This window comes from Cnephaeus nilssonii, assembly GCF_951640355.1.
Source record: "Cnephaeus nilssonii genome assembly, chromosome: 1".
Taxonomy (NCBI): Eukaryota; Metazoa; Chordata; class Mammalia; order Chiroptera; family Vespertilionidae; genus Cnephaeus; species Cnephaeus nilssonii.
The window spans coordinates 117,576,017-117,588,526 of NC_137072.1; the positions used below are offsets into that span (position 1 = coordinate 117,576,017).

The window sequence follows — 12,510 nt, forward strand, 5'->3', positions numbered from 1 at the left end:
CCTGCAGCAGGACCCGGGGTGGGGGCAGCTACTGCCGACGCCGCGCCCACGCCCCCCCCCCACCCCAGCAGCCCTCACTCAGGCCACGTGTGTCCTGGTTTAACCCACGGGACCCTGTCCTCACCGAAGGTCACTGCTCCCAGGAGCAGCAGAACCCCGTGGGCCACTCCCTCCTGCCACCAGCAGGGGAGCCGTCCTGCATCTGGGGACAGTCCTGGGCAGAAGCTGGGTGTGGGCTCCAGCAGAGAAATGAGCGGCACTGAGGAGGGGGTGGGGGCGGGGTGGGAGGTGGGGGCAGGGAGCTTCTCAGCCACAGCTTCTGGCTTGGGTTTCACTCTCTGTGTTGGGGAGACTCTGGAGGGGCTCGAGGGGAGGCCTGGGGTGCATGCCCTGAGTATCGCAAAGCGGGGACCCCCCCACCCCCCGTCACTTCAGAGAAAGGTGGGAAAGCGGGTAGAGGGTGGCAGGAACTTACCACCTGGGCCCAGCGGGACGTGCAGACACCCCACCCCCAGCCACACAGCAGCCCCCCTGCGTGGGACCCCACAGCTCCCTGGCTCCCCGCACTGGGCTGTCTGGGGCGGGTCTGGGGCCCGGCGGGCGGGGACAAGCCGGCAGGCGGAGGCAGGGTCCCAGGCCCGTGAGCCAGGCCCTCACAGCACCTGTCCTCAGATTAGATTTCTCCTTTCTCATTACCACCGTAATAGGTCCTTCAGACCTCATTCCAGCCCGAGATATTATCTGACCCGTATAATTAATTAATTATAGCCCAAATATTATAGATTATTAAAAATAGCATAACTAATAGTGTAATATCTCAAGCTGTCGACTTTAATAGTCAACATTGTCTTGGCGGCGCTTATCAGCCCCGGACACCCGGCGAGAATATTGATTCCGGGTAATTTTAGCCGTCATCTGCCACCCTGACGGCCTGTCAGGCCTCACCCACGCCGGGCTCATTTGAAATCGTTAAACCTCCGCGCGGCTCACAGTGGATCTTATGGTTCCTTTTCTCTCCCTTCAATGTGGTTCAGCAGCAGAGAGGACTGAACAGAGGAGTGGGAGGGAGAGGGTGCTCTCGGGCCAGGGGCCAGCGGTCAGGGTGACTCCTCTCGCCCTGGGCACCCTGCACTGCCCCCGCCCCCGCTGTCTCTCCCAGGGATTCCCCCGCAGAAAGACAGGGCCCAGGGGCTTAGCATCTCACACAGACAAGACACACCCAGGCTGCACCCCTAGGGCCCGAAACCGCCCCCGCCCCCCCGCAGTCCCACGGCACACAGCTGCAGAGACGAGTCAGCCCAGGCTTGGCACACAGCCACACACACAGATCCACCCGTCACACTCACACACAGGGCACGTGCCGCCCACACACCCTGCAGTCACACACAGATGGACAGAGAGAGTGGACATCGAGACCCACACACTCACACACCCGCGGACACAGGCACACACACAGGGATACACAACAGCCACACACCATGCACGGTCACACACAGACATGCAGACGCCCGGGCACACTCAGGCAAACACACACGTGGACACAGGCACACACGCAGGAGCCCATGCTGGGCTCACATCAGTGCACAATCACACACTGACATGGACTCCCAGACGCACACAGGGGCTGACACGCCTCCTGTGCACATGGCAGACAGGGACACCCGTCCTCCGCCCACGTGCACTCACTGAGGGGCCCCTGGAGGCAGCTCCTCGCAGGGACTCAGACACGGGTGGGGGGTCACAAAGCGAGTGCCTGCAGGAGGGAGCCGTGGAAGGGTGGGGTGGGGTGGAGGGAACTCAAAGCCATGAGCCCCTCCCTGCCCAGTCGCCCCATCACAGCCGCCATCGCCGCACCCGTGGGAGCGCGCAGCAGCCCAGCGCCCCACCCCCACCCCGACCCGCGGGCACGCCCTCCTACACGCCCACCCCGCACACACCCCGCTCTGCGCACACACCCCGCGGGCACCCCCTCCCCAGGGGCGGCCGGGGCGGCCGGGGCGGGGCGCGCACCAGAGCCGCTCCTCGGAGGCTCCCCGAGCCCCACCGAACCTCCTAATTATGATTCATGCGGGTGATAATAATAATTTAATCATCAGGACGCCGCGCCAGAGGCATTAACCTCAATTAAGCTCATTACGCGGCACGACCCCCCCACGCAGTGCCCTCGGACCCCCAGCGGGCCCTGCAGGCGCTCCTGAGTGCGCACGCGCTGCCGGGCGGGGCTTCCCTTATTGAGCACCACTGTATACTTCCGCCGGGGTCCACCGGTCCCACACTGCCCCCCTCCACCCCCGCCTCCTCCCCGAGCCCACCCCGCTCCCTCCCGCGTCCCTCACCTCCCCTCAGCCCTCCCTCCACCTGGGTCAGGTTACCCGCCGCCCTGGCGACCGCTAGCTCCGCCCCTCCCGCGGGCACCCCGTCCTGGCCTACCTGCCGGCCCCGCCCCACCCACCGCTCCGAGGTGAGCCGTGGGGAGCGGCTGAGGGCGAGGCCCGCGGAGGAGTGAGCGCTCCCGGGACGGGGGTGGGAGGGGACACCTGGTCCCTGAGTCTGGGCGACGCCCAGGGAACACGCCTGGGTGCGATGCGGGGTGCGGAGCAGCGAGGGGTGACCTTGAGCACACCCCCTCCTCCCCAGCCTCCGTCTCCTCAGTGCAAGGGGGTGACTCCCACGCGCGCTGCCCTCCGAGGCCGTGGGAGGGCGCTGGCCGGCCCCCCGCACCCTGAGGTGGGGGTCAGGTGCCCCTGGCCCCACTCCAGTTGCTCCAGCTGCTGTTTTTGTTTTATTTTTAAGTTTAATCTATTTTTACTGATTTCGGCGAGAAGGGAGAGAGAGAAACATCCGTGATGAGAGAGAATCGTGGATCCGCTGCCTCCTGCACGCCCCGCACTGGGGTCCAGCCCGCAGCCCCGGCCTGTGCCCCGCCCGGGATGGCACCGTGACCGCCTGGTTCACAGGGCGGCGCGCAGCCCCGGAGCCTCCGGCCAGGCCTGTCTCACGAGTGAAGGTTTAAACCCCGCCGGGGCCTCTGACCGGCCCCTTCCCGCCGGCCGGGCCCAGGGTGCGTGCGGCTTACAAACAGAACGCACACCCGGGCCGCGGAAACTGGGAACACCCGCCCTGGCCAGCTGTGGGGAGGGCGGGCGTCCGACCTGGGGGCGGCCTGTCCGGTGCCAGCACACGGCCCGCCGCCCTCTTCCTCCTCGGGGGGGCCTAGAGTTTGGGGGAGACGAGGAGACGGGGCGCAGGCGGCGGAGGGGGGCGTGGAGAGCGCGCGGGCCGGGGCGGTGTCGCTGTCCGCGGCGCGCAAGGGGCGGACGGGGCGCGCTGTCCGTGGTGCTGAACGCGCCGGGTCAGGCCGCCTGGGCGGGGCCCACGGTCCCCAGGGCTGTGGTGACGGGGCCGCCCGCAGCCCGCACCCCCGCTCTCCTCTCGTGTTCTGAGTGCGGGGCGCCCTTCCTCACGGAACCAGGGGGCCCAGGGGAGGTGCTCCGTGGAGAAGATGAATGAAGAAGCCAACAAGCAGAGGTCCTTTTCCAAAGAGCTCATCACGGAGCGGAGCGAGGAGGGGCCTCCCTCCCTCCCCCCTCCCTCCCTCCCTCCCTCCCTCCCTCCGCACCGGGTGCACAGGCAGGTGGCCCGTCCAGACAGCGGGACCCCGGAGTCCATGGGTATTTCACACGCGGCCAGGAGGACCCCAGGCGGCCTGGGGTGGGGTGTGGCCTGCAGGACGCAAACATTATACAAAGTGGGGGTTACTCATCCACGTGCCCCTGAAGACCCCTGACCACTGCTGCCCGCCCAGCTTGTCCAGTAAAGCTCTCCAGGTGCAGGAGAAGGCCCCCCCCCCCGCTCCACTGTGTACAATGAGAGCTCTGACCTTGTCACCATGTGACCCTCAAGGGGAAGCACATGGAATCCAAGCCCCACCACGGACAGATGAAAAACTGAGGTGGGGGTTCAGAAACACGTGGCGAGCCCGTGGCTAGGGTGGTGGGGTACCCTTCCTGCTCTTGTCTCCCAAACTCCCCAGAGCCCCATCCCCTCCCGCACAGTCCCCGTCCTCACGCACCCCTTTTCCAGGCCACGTCTGAGACCTTTTGCCAGCCCCCACCCCGAGTTTCTGTCCCTGCCCCATGTTGGTTCCTGCTTAAACACCCCTCTCCCAGCCCGCCAACGACCCCATCTGGCCTTGACTGATGTGCAGCGGGTGGGGGCGCAGCCATGGAGGGGTGCGTTCTGCCCGCTGGGCAGGCAGAGGCGCCGCCTCTCAAGCACTGATTTCACCTGTCAGTGCCCACCTGGGGCCCCACCAGGGAAGCTGGTGGTGCGGCGATAACCCGATATGGCAGATGGGCCAAGATTGCACAAATGAGGGTCTAATTGACAATCAATTGTGATTAGGAGGGAAAGGACGTCTTTATCGCCCCAGACGTTTCCGTGGAGGTGGGGGGAGGGCAGGGGTGTTTCAGGGTATCTGGGAGAGGAGGGGGCCGTACCTCCCCCTTGGGTTGTTCCTTAGGGATGGGGGGGAGAGGATGCCGTGATCGCCCTGGGCCTTGTCCACACACAGCGTCCCCCCTCCCCACGGGAAAGTGGCCCAAGGCCCCTGTGTAGCTCTGAAGCACCCTCACACTACCCTGCCCCCCCACCTGCAGCGTGTGCCTGCTGCAGGGCACAGAGGGGGAGGGGACAGAGGGAGGACCAAAGAGGTGTCTCAGTACCTCCAAACCAGGACGGTCACCACGCTCCTCCAAGTTGCCCTGAGCCCTGAGGCAGCGGCCGCCTCTCCTGGGGAAGAGGGAGCGTGCCTGCCTGCGGAGCGTGTGCGTGTGGGGTACGTTAGGGTTTATTATTTCATTGTGCTCCTCACAGATCACACTTCCCAGGCTTCGGCGATGCTCACCATGCACTCACTACCGCTGGTGTTCGCGGTGAATGAAAGCTGCCCCGAGAGCAGATTTCTCTTCCTCACCTGCCAGCATCTAGTGTGTGTCTCCGGAGTGAGGGCAGCCCGGAGCCCGCCCACCCGTGGGGGCTGTGGCCACCCTGTGCGCCCGAGGCTACCTGGCAGCCCACAGGGATGGACGCCTTGGGGCTGGAGTCGGAGGGGAGGGGCGCCTGAGGGGTTGTGGTGCTATGTCCCTGAGACCCCGGAGCCAGGTCGGAGGTCTGCACTGGGGCCTGCTCCCAGGGCGCCCAGCAGCTGTGCACCAGCGGGGAGCAGAGTGGCAACTCAGGGACCGGCGGGCGCACCAGGCCGGCCGGAGCTGCGGACAGAGCAGGGAGGGCGGCTCTGTGGGTCAGGCGCCCCAGGTGGTGTGCCTGGGTGATCATGAATGACTGTGCGCTCGTGTGTGGTGCGCGCTGGTGAATGAGTGTGTGTGAGTGTGAGTGTGTGTGTGAATGGGTGGACACATCTCTATCCCAGCTAGGCTGGGGCAGGGGGAGGCCTCAGAGCCCCTGCAGGAAGGTGGGCGGGAAGGAGATAATTACCTCCCTGAGATGGGAGATTATCGCCCTCCTTCCCCCAGAGGTGATTTATAATTTAAAGATAAAGAATAATCAAGTCCTGGCCAGGAAGGACACAGTGTTGTGGGTCTGATTAGAATCTCGGATGGACCGGCACGCGGGGGAGGGGCGGGGCTGGGGGAGGGGAGGCCCAGCCTCCGGGTCCCAGCCTCCCTGAGGCTCAGCATGTCGGAGCTTGGCCCAAATTACAGCTGATCGGTCCCCCATTATTTCTCCCAACTTTTAATTTCTGCTTCCAAAGGATCATTGCCCGCGGTAATTGCAAAGGACCCGTCCTTGCGCGCGGAGCAGGCTCCGGGGACCCCGTGTGAGGCGGCGCGCACCCCGCCCGGCACACGCCGCACTCACACCGTCACACACAGCCGCTCCTGCGCGGCTCCCCTGGGCCGGGTGCTCGTGGGCCTGAGCCGGGGTGACGGGAGGAGGGAGCCCGCACAGCTGGTCCCCGAGGGCGAGGGCGCAGGCCTGCGGGGGGCCCAGCCGCCGGGGGTCCCGAGCACACACAACGCCCCGGGGCCGAGGGCCCTGCTCCCCGGGGCGCGGGGAGGGAATCGCCGCGAGGCCCGCTCACTTGAAGGGCGCGGGGTTTTGTGCGGGTCCTGCTGTGGCTGCGATTCCCGGTCCCGTTCGGGGGCGGGGCGGAGGCCGGAGGACTGGGCAGCCCCCCTCGTTTCCGACTCCGCTTCCAAAGCGCGCCCCCCGCCCGCCCCGCCCTCCGTGGAGACACCAGCAGGGCCCTAATTTGACGACGGGAAGGGGCGGGCGCGGGAGGAGACGGGGGCAGAGACCCGGGCAAAGGAGACCCCAGACGGGAGAGGAGACCCCGGCGGAGCGGCCGCGAGAGGCGGGGCCGAGCTCCACGGGACTCGGAGGAGGGGGCGCGCCAGGACCCCGAGAGGAGGCCCCGCTCCCCGCCCCGGCCGCCGAGGGGCGCCGGCGCCTCGGGAGCCCGCCGAACGCAAGGGCCCCGCGCGCCCGGACCCAGAACAGAGGCCGGCGGGCGCCGCGTCCCGCGCGGGGACGTCCCAGCCGACTCCAAGCTCCCGCCCGCCCGCCCGCCCGCCCGGGCCTCCGCGGCCCCTTCGCCGCCGCCTGGTCCCGCAATTATTTCACAGCCGCTGTCCCCTCCCCTCCGCCGGGAGGCGGTGCGCCGCTGACCGCGACACCGCGCGCGGACGGCACTGCAGCTCCGGGCTGCGCGTCTGTCGGTCCGGCCGGGTCTGCGTCCGTGCGTCCCCGCGAGGCCCGCCTCCTCTGCCCGGACCGTTCGCAGCCAATTAGGCGCGCGCGCTAACGAGGGCGGTGGCGCCCCGCGGCCGCCGGCGGGCGCACGTGTGTGCGGCGTGTGGGCGCGTGGGCGCCGCCGGTGGGGCCGCCATAAATGTGCGGGCCGGGCGCGGCGGGCGCCTGAGGTGGCGGCGGCGGCGGCGACAGAACCCGCAGCACCGGCCGAGCGCGGAGCGCGGCGCGGGAGCGAGCTGAGCCGCTGCCGCCCGCACCGGGCCGTGCGGGGGCGCACGGGCCGCCGGAGATGGGAGCCCAGTAGCCGGCGAGTCCCGAGCGGCCGGATTGGCGGGAGGCCGGCATGAGCGCGAGCGGCCCGGCGGCTCCCGGGGACGGCCCCGCGCTGCCGCCGCCGCCTCCCGGACCGGGCTCGGGGCCCGCACCGCCCGCGCCCGCCGCCGCCGCCGCCGCCCGGGACGCCATGGACGGGCGGGCCGAGCCGCCTGCTTTCTCTCGGCCCGGAGCCCCGCCGCTGGCGGCCAGCGACACTGTGCCCGCGGCGCCCGAGGGAGCCGGGGCCGCCCGCGCCGCCCCGCCGCCGCGCCCCACCTCCTTCTCGGTGCTGGACATCCTGGACCCCAACAAGTTCAACAGCAGAAGACGCCGCTGCGTCCTGCTGGGCCCCGTGGCGCCTGCCGCGTGCGCCCCGGCCCCGTGCGCCCTCGTCCCCGCAGCCCCGGGGCGCCCACCGCGCGCAGAGGAGCTGGGGCACCGCGCCCTCGCCGCCGCCGGAGGAGGAGCGGGAGCCGCCGCCGGAGCGGAGCCGCCGCGTGAGTAGGAGCCGCGGGCGCGGGTCGGGGGCGCGGGGCGCGGGGCGCGGGGCAGGGACCGGCCGTGCTGCGTTTGCGCTCCGAGACCCTCTCGGCGAGCCCAGCGGCCCGGGCCCAGGCTCGGCGGGAAGTTCGCAGCGCGCGGGGCCCGCACCCGCCCGCCCTCGGCCTCCGTCCGACCCGGACTCTGGGGCCCGCGCCGAACGGCGCCTCCGGTGGCTCTGCCAGGCCGGGTCCAGCTGCGGGGCTGCAGGGCGGCCGGGTTCGGCCCCGCGTGTCGCCAGCACCGGAGGGAGTTGGAGGCGAGGACGCGCGCTGGCCGGTGACCTCCCTGCCCGGGCCGCGGCAGCCCGAGGCCGCCTTCCCTCCCCCACTTTTTTTTTTTTTTTGACAAATCAGACTAATTGTGACAAAACGCTGGTTATCTCTGGAAAAACAATTAAATCCCTTCGATTACAGTTAAGGGGAAATGTGCTTAGCGGCGGAAAGCGCCCGGTAATGGGGCGGCCCGCGCCGGCCGGTCGATATCCCATTACGGCGGCGTGCGTATCTCTTTCAAGCACCTTGCAAACTCCCCCCTGAACATCTAAATTATAGGGTCAAAATTCGGATAATTACTCGATTAAAACCTATTACACTTATTAGGGCCGCGATCGACCGAGAGCTGCATTCGACCGCCTCCTGATTGCTGTGGGCGCCCCCTCCCCAGGCGCTTCCTCCGCCCATCGTCCCGCCGGGCGCTCAGGATGGGGAGCTGGGGAGGGGGCGCCGGGCTGGGGCCGGGGGCCTGGGCCCCTCCAGGTGGGGCTGGGATGGGAGGGCCTTCCCGCTTCCCGCCTGGCCGGCCGGGGTTGCTGGGAGTCACCTCCACCCGCGTGCGGAGCCCACCCCGGGGAAGGCCCAGACTCCTGCCGGGTCAGCCCCCTCCCTTCCCGGCCCACCCTGCTCCGGGCAGAGGCTGGAGGGAAGGCGCCCAGGGTCCCCGCTGCTGCTGGGCGGGGGTGGGGCCGGGCATCGGCTTTGCTGACTGCCAAGCCCCGGCGGTGGCCCTGAGGAGCTGCCGGGACGGAATTGGCGGTTTACTCCCTGGTCTCGGTACCAGCCGGGACCTCGGTACCGGTGGGAGTGGCACCTGCCAGGCTTCGCCCTCGGTAATGTGGCCTCTGGTGGTGGGAGCGCACAGACCCGCCCCGTCAGACACTTCCTTCCCAATTTTCGAGACTCAAAACGCAGCCCCGGGGCCTCGCGGGGAGGACCGGCTGGGCTTACGGTGCTTCCCCGGCCCTGGTCTCCGCGCTGCTGGGACCCCGCCCGGCCCGGTTCCAGGGCGGAGGCCCGAGGCGAGCGGCCTGGGTCCCAGAGGCCCCCCGGGGCCGGCTCCAGCCTCCAGCCCACACACCGGCCCGCGCCTTGCGTAGTGGGACGTCATCCTCGCCGAAATGAGTGCGGTGGCCCCTCACTAGTTTGTGCTTCACACAAAGGAGTTTAATTAAGTTTGAATCTGCCCTGCGGGTCCATCCGAGTTTGCGCTGCGCCGGAAGCTCCGAGGGTCCGGCTCGGACACAGGCGCGTGGCTGGGGGCGCGGGCGGAGCGCAGGGGAGGAAGGCGAAGGGGAAAGGCAGCGAATAAAGGAAGAGAAGCAACGAAACGGGGAAAGGGGTCGTCGTGGCGGGGCCGCGGGAGTGGCGGAGGGAGGGTGGGCCCGCGGGGAAGCCGGCGCGTGTCTCACTGTGCGTCCTCCTCCCGCCCCGTCCCCCCCGCAGACGCCGGCGACCCCTACCAGGCGGACGAGGCCGAGCCCAACGACTACAGCAGCGGCGGCGGCCGCAGCCCGAGCGCGGACAGCGGGGACGAGGCGCCCGACGAGGACGAGGACCGGGACGGGGCGCCCGAGGCGGGGGCGGCGCACAGAGCGGAGGAGGCCCGAGGAGGCGGCGGCGGCCTCGCGGCCCGCGGGTCGGGCTGCCCGGGCACAGCCGAGGCCGAGACGGCGCCCGGCACCGTGGACGAGGCGGCGGCGCCCGGCCCCCGCGGGAACTCGCCCGGAGCTCAGGGGGCGGCGGCGCAGGGGGGCGCAGGGACGGCCCCGCAGGGCGCGGCGGGGGCCGCCAAGCCCAAGCGCAAGCGCACGGGCTCCGACTCCAAGTCGGGGAAGCCGCGGCGCGCGCGCACCGCCTTCACCTACGAGCAGCTCGTGGCGCTGGAGAACAAGTTCAAGGCGACGCGCTACCTGTCGGTGTGCGAGCGCCTCAACCTGGCGCTGTCGCTGAGCCTCACCGAGACGCAGGTGAAAATCTGGTTCCAGAACCGCCGCACCAAGTGGAAGAAGCAGAACCCGGGCGCCGACACCAGCGCCCCGACCGGCGGCGGCGGGGGACCCGGGCCGGGCGCGGGGCCGGGCGCGGGGCTGCCTGGCGGCCTCAGCCCGCTCAGCCCGTCGCCGCCCATGGGCGCGCCGCTCGCCATGCACGGGCCGGCGGGGTACCCGGCGCACGGACCCGGCGGCCTGGTGTGCGCCGCGCAGCTGCCCTTCCTGTCGAGCCCGGCCGTGCTCTCGCCCTTCGTGCTGGGCTCGCAGACCTACGGCGCGCCCGCCTTCTACGCGCCGCACCTCTGAGCGCCGGCGGCCTCGGGGAGGCCGCTCGCTGACTGCACAGCCGGTGGTACGGAGATTTGTTTATAAAGGACGCGTCGGGCCGGCTCGGCCGCGGGAAGCACTTTGCCGAACTTGATTCAATCAATAAAGCGCAGAGACTGCGCCGCGTCCCTCCGACTCTCGCGCCGCCCGCGCCCGGTCCCCCTTCCCGCCCTTCGGTGGGAGCTTCGGTGCGACGGAGGCGCCCGCGGGAGGTTCGTTCCATCGGGCGCGGCCCGGCCTCCCGCAGCCACACTCGCCGGGTCCCACCCCGTGCGCTTGGGTTGGGCGCAGAGGTTACCGCGTGCGAGCTGGCGTTCCCGTCCAAGACCCTTCCCTCCGCCCGGACCGGTGGCCCCGGGACGTCCCTCCCCCCCCCTTATCCCCGCGCAGCCTCGGGGACCTCCTGGGATGAGTGGGGTGCGCCGAGGACTGGACAGACGGGTCGCAGCCTCTCCCCTGAGCGCCCTCCACCCTGAGCGCCAGGCCGGGCCGCTGCCCTCACGGAGAGCTGCGGCTCCAGAGTGGAGGCACCCGCCCGGGAGCCCCATCCCCAGCCCGACTCCACCCAGTGCGCCCGCGTGGCCACCAGCGACGTCCCCACGCGAGACCCGAAGCCCTAGGCCCGGTGTCTCCGGGGTCAGGGACGCTGCTTGGCGGTGAGGGTCCCTGCGACAGCACCTCCCAGGCTCGGAGCCACCAGGTCTTGCGTGCTGAGCCTCGCACGGCGGAGGGATCCTGCCGCGCTGGGCCCGAGGGTCTAACGGGCACCGGGAGCTGGTCAGCCGGCGGCACCGCTGCTGCAGGGCGAGGCTGTGGCCGGGGCACCATCACTCCGCGGGGGCGGCCACCGGCCCCGACAGGAGTGGGAGAGAGCGCCGCGGCTCCCCATCGTCCGTGGGCACAGGGCAGGTGTGGGGCAGCAGCATTGCGACCGCCCTGCTCTGTGCTGCCACCCCACCGCCCGCCCGGCCACCGGCCGCCCTTCCCCGCTGCCCCCCACACCGCCCGTCTCCTACGGCCAAGCCCCCTCTGCTCTCCCGGTCTGCGGGGCGGCGGGGCGGGGCGGGGACCTGAGCTCAGAGGCCTGACCCTGCCTCGCAGGCTCAGCACCACCCAACCTGTGGCTAACAGGAGGGGCCCCAGAAGTTTCCAGAAGGCTCTTGGCCTCATAAAATCATCAGCGTCTTAGCCTGAGCGGGGCGGGGAGTGCAGGGCGGGAGGCTGGATGGAGAGGCCAGGACCTGGGAGGAGCTCAGCCGGGCTTCTCAGACCAGGTGCGGGCACACGGGGACCCCAGCCCAGGCTCCGGGTGCTCAAACCTCAGCTAGCCAGCAGGGCCAACCTTTCCCCCTGCACCGGCCGTCACCTGAGAAGCAGCAGGGGAGGGAGGGTGTACCGGACACAGAAGCTCACCAGCGCTGGCCTCTCCCACACCCCTGAACCCGCACGCTCCCTCCACCCTCATGCTGCTGACCTCCCAAGGTCACCCAGACCCAGCAGCCACCCCGCCTGGAGCAGGGTGCAGGGCGGCTTGGAGGCCATGAAGCCAGGGATGCAATGCCCCCCGCCCTCCCCCCACCATGTGCTCTGTCCACGCCCAGCTCCCCCAACGGAGGCCCAGGGCCCTGAGCGGTGCACATGCTGGGCCCTGTGGAGTGGGGCGGGCAGTCCCTCTAGGGCACACCTGGCCCGTGCCAGGCCCTCGCAGGGCAGCCCCTGGGCTCTGAGCTATGGTTATTACTTGGAGGACACTGAGGCCTGGGAGGTGGTGGGGCGTGCCCCCATGTGCCCCTCTCCCTCCTGGAGGAGCCCAGCTGAGGCCTGGCTCCGGCCCAGCTCCCCGGCTCTCCCCTTGGTGCCTGGGGAGAGGGGCGGTGCTGGGTGCTGGCCTCTCCTCTGCTGCTCCCACTGGGCCTGGGCCCCCTGCCTGCCCAGCTCCCCGGGGCCTGAGCTGGAAGCAGAGACGGGCGGGGGCCTTGCCGTCCCCTTATCCGTGACCCCCTTCCCCATGGTTCCACTTTGGTGTCAGTGTCTTGGGGGGCTGTCACCACCCCAGGACCTGAGTGTCTTGGCCCAGGCAGCACCCACCCACAATTCCAAAATTGAACCCATGTAGTGTCCACAACAATCCGCCAGCGTGGAAGGATCCTCGCAAATAACAAGGCAGGACCCCTGCCCGCTGCCCTGGGCTCCCTCCGCCCCGCCCGCCCCGGAGCCCCGCCCACAGCCACTGCCAGCCCGGAGGGTGGTCCCGCTGTGTGAGGACTGGCTTTGGCTGCAGGAAA

At 69.8% G+C, this 12,510-nt stretch overlaps 1 protein-coding gene across 1 annotated transcript; it reads left to right on the top strand.

The window, feature by feature from the left end:
* Positions 1–7,117: 7,117 nt before the first annotated feature.
* Positions 7,118–10,204, top strand: NKX1-1 (NK1 homeobox 1; the record flags this gene model as incomplete). The annotated part of the gene is made up of 2 exons (XM_079774219.1): positions 7,118–7,586; positions 9,351–10,204. The coding sequence occupies 2 exons, from the start codon at positions 7,118–7,120 to the stop codon at positions 10,202–10,204; spliced, it is 1,323 nt and encodes a 440-aa protein (XP_079630345.1).
* Between the last annotated feature and the right edge of the window lie 2,306 nt (positions 10,205–12,510).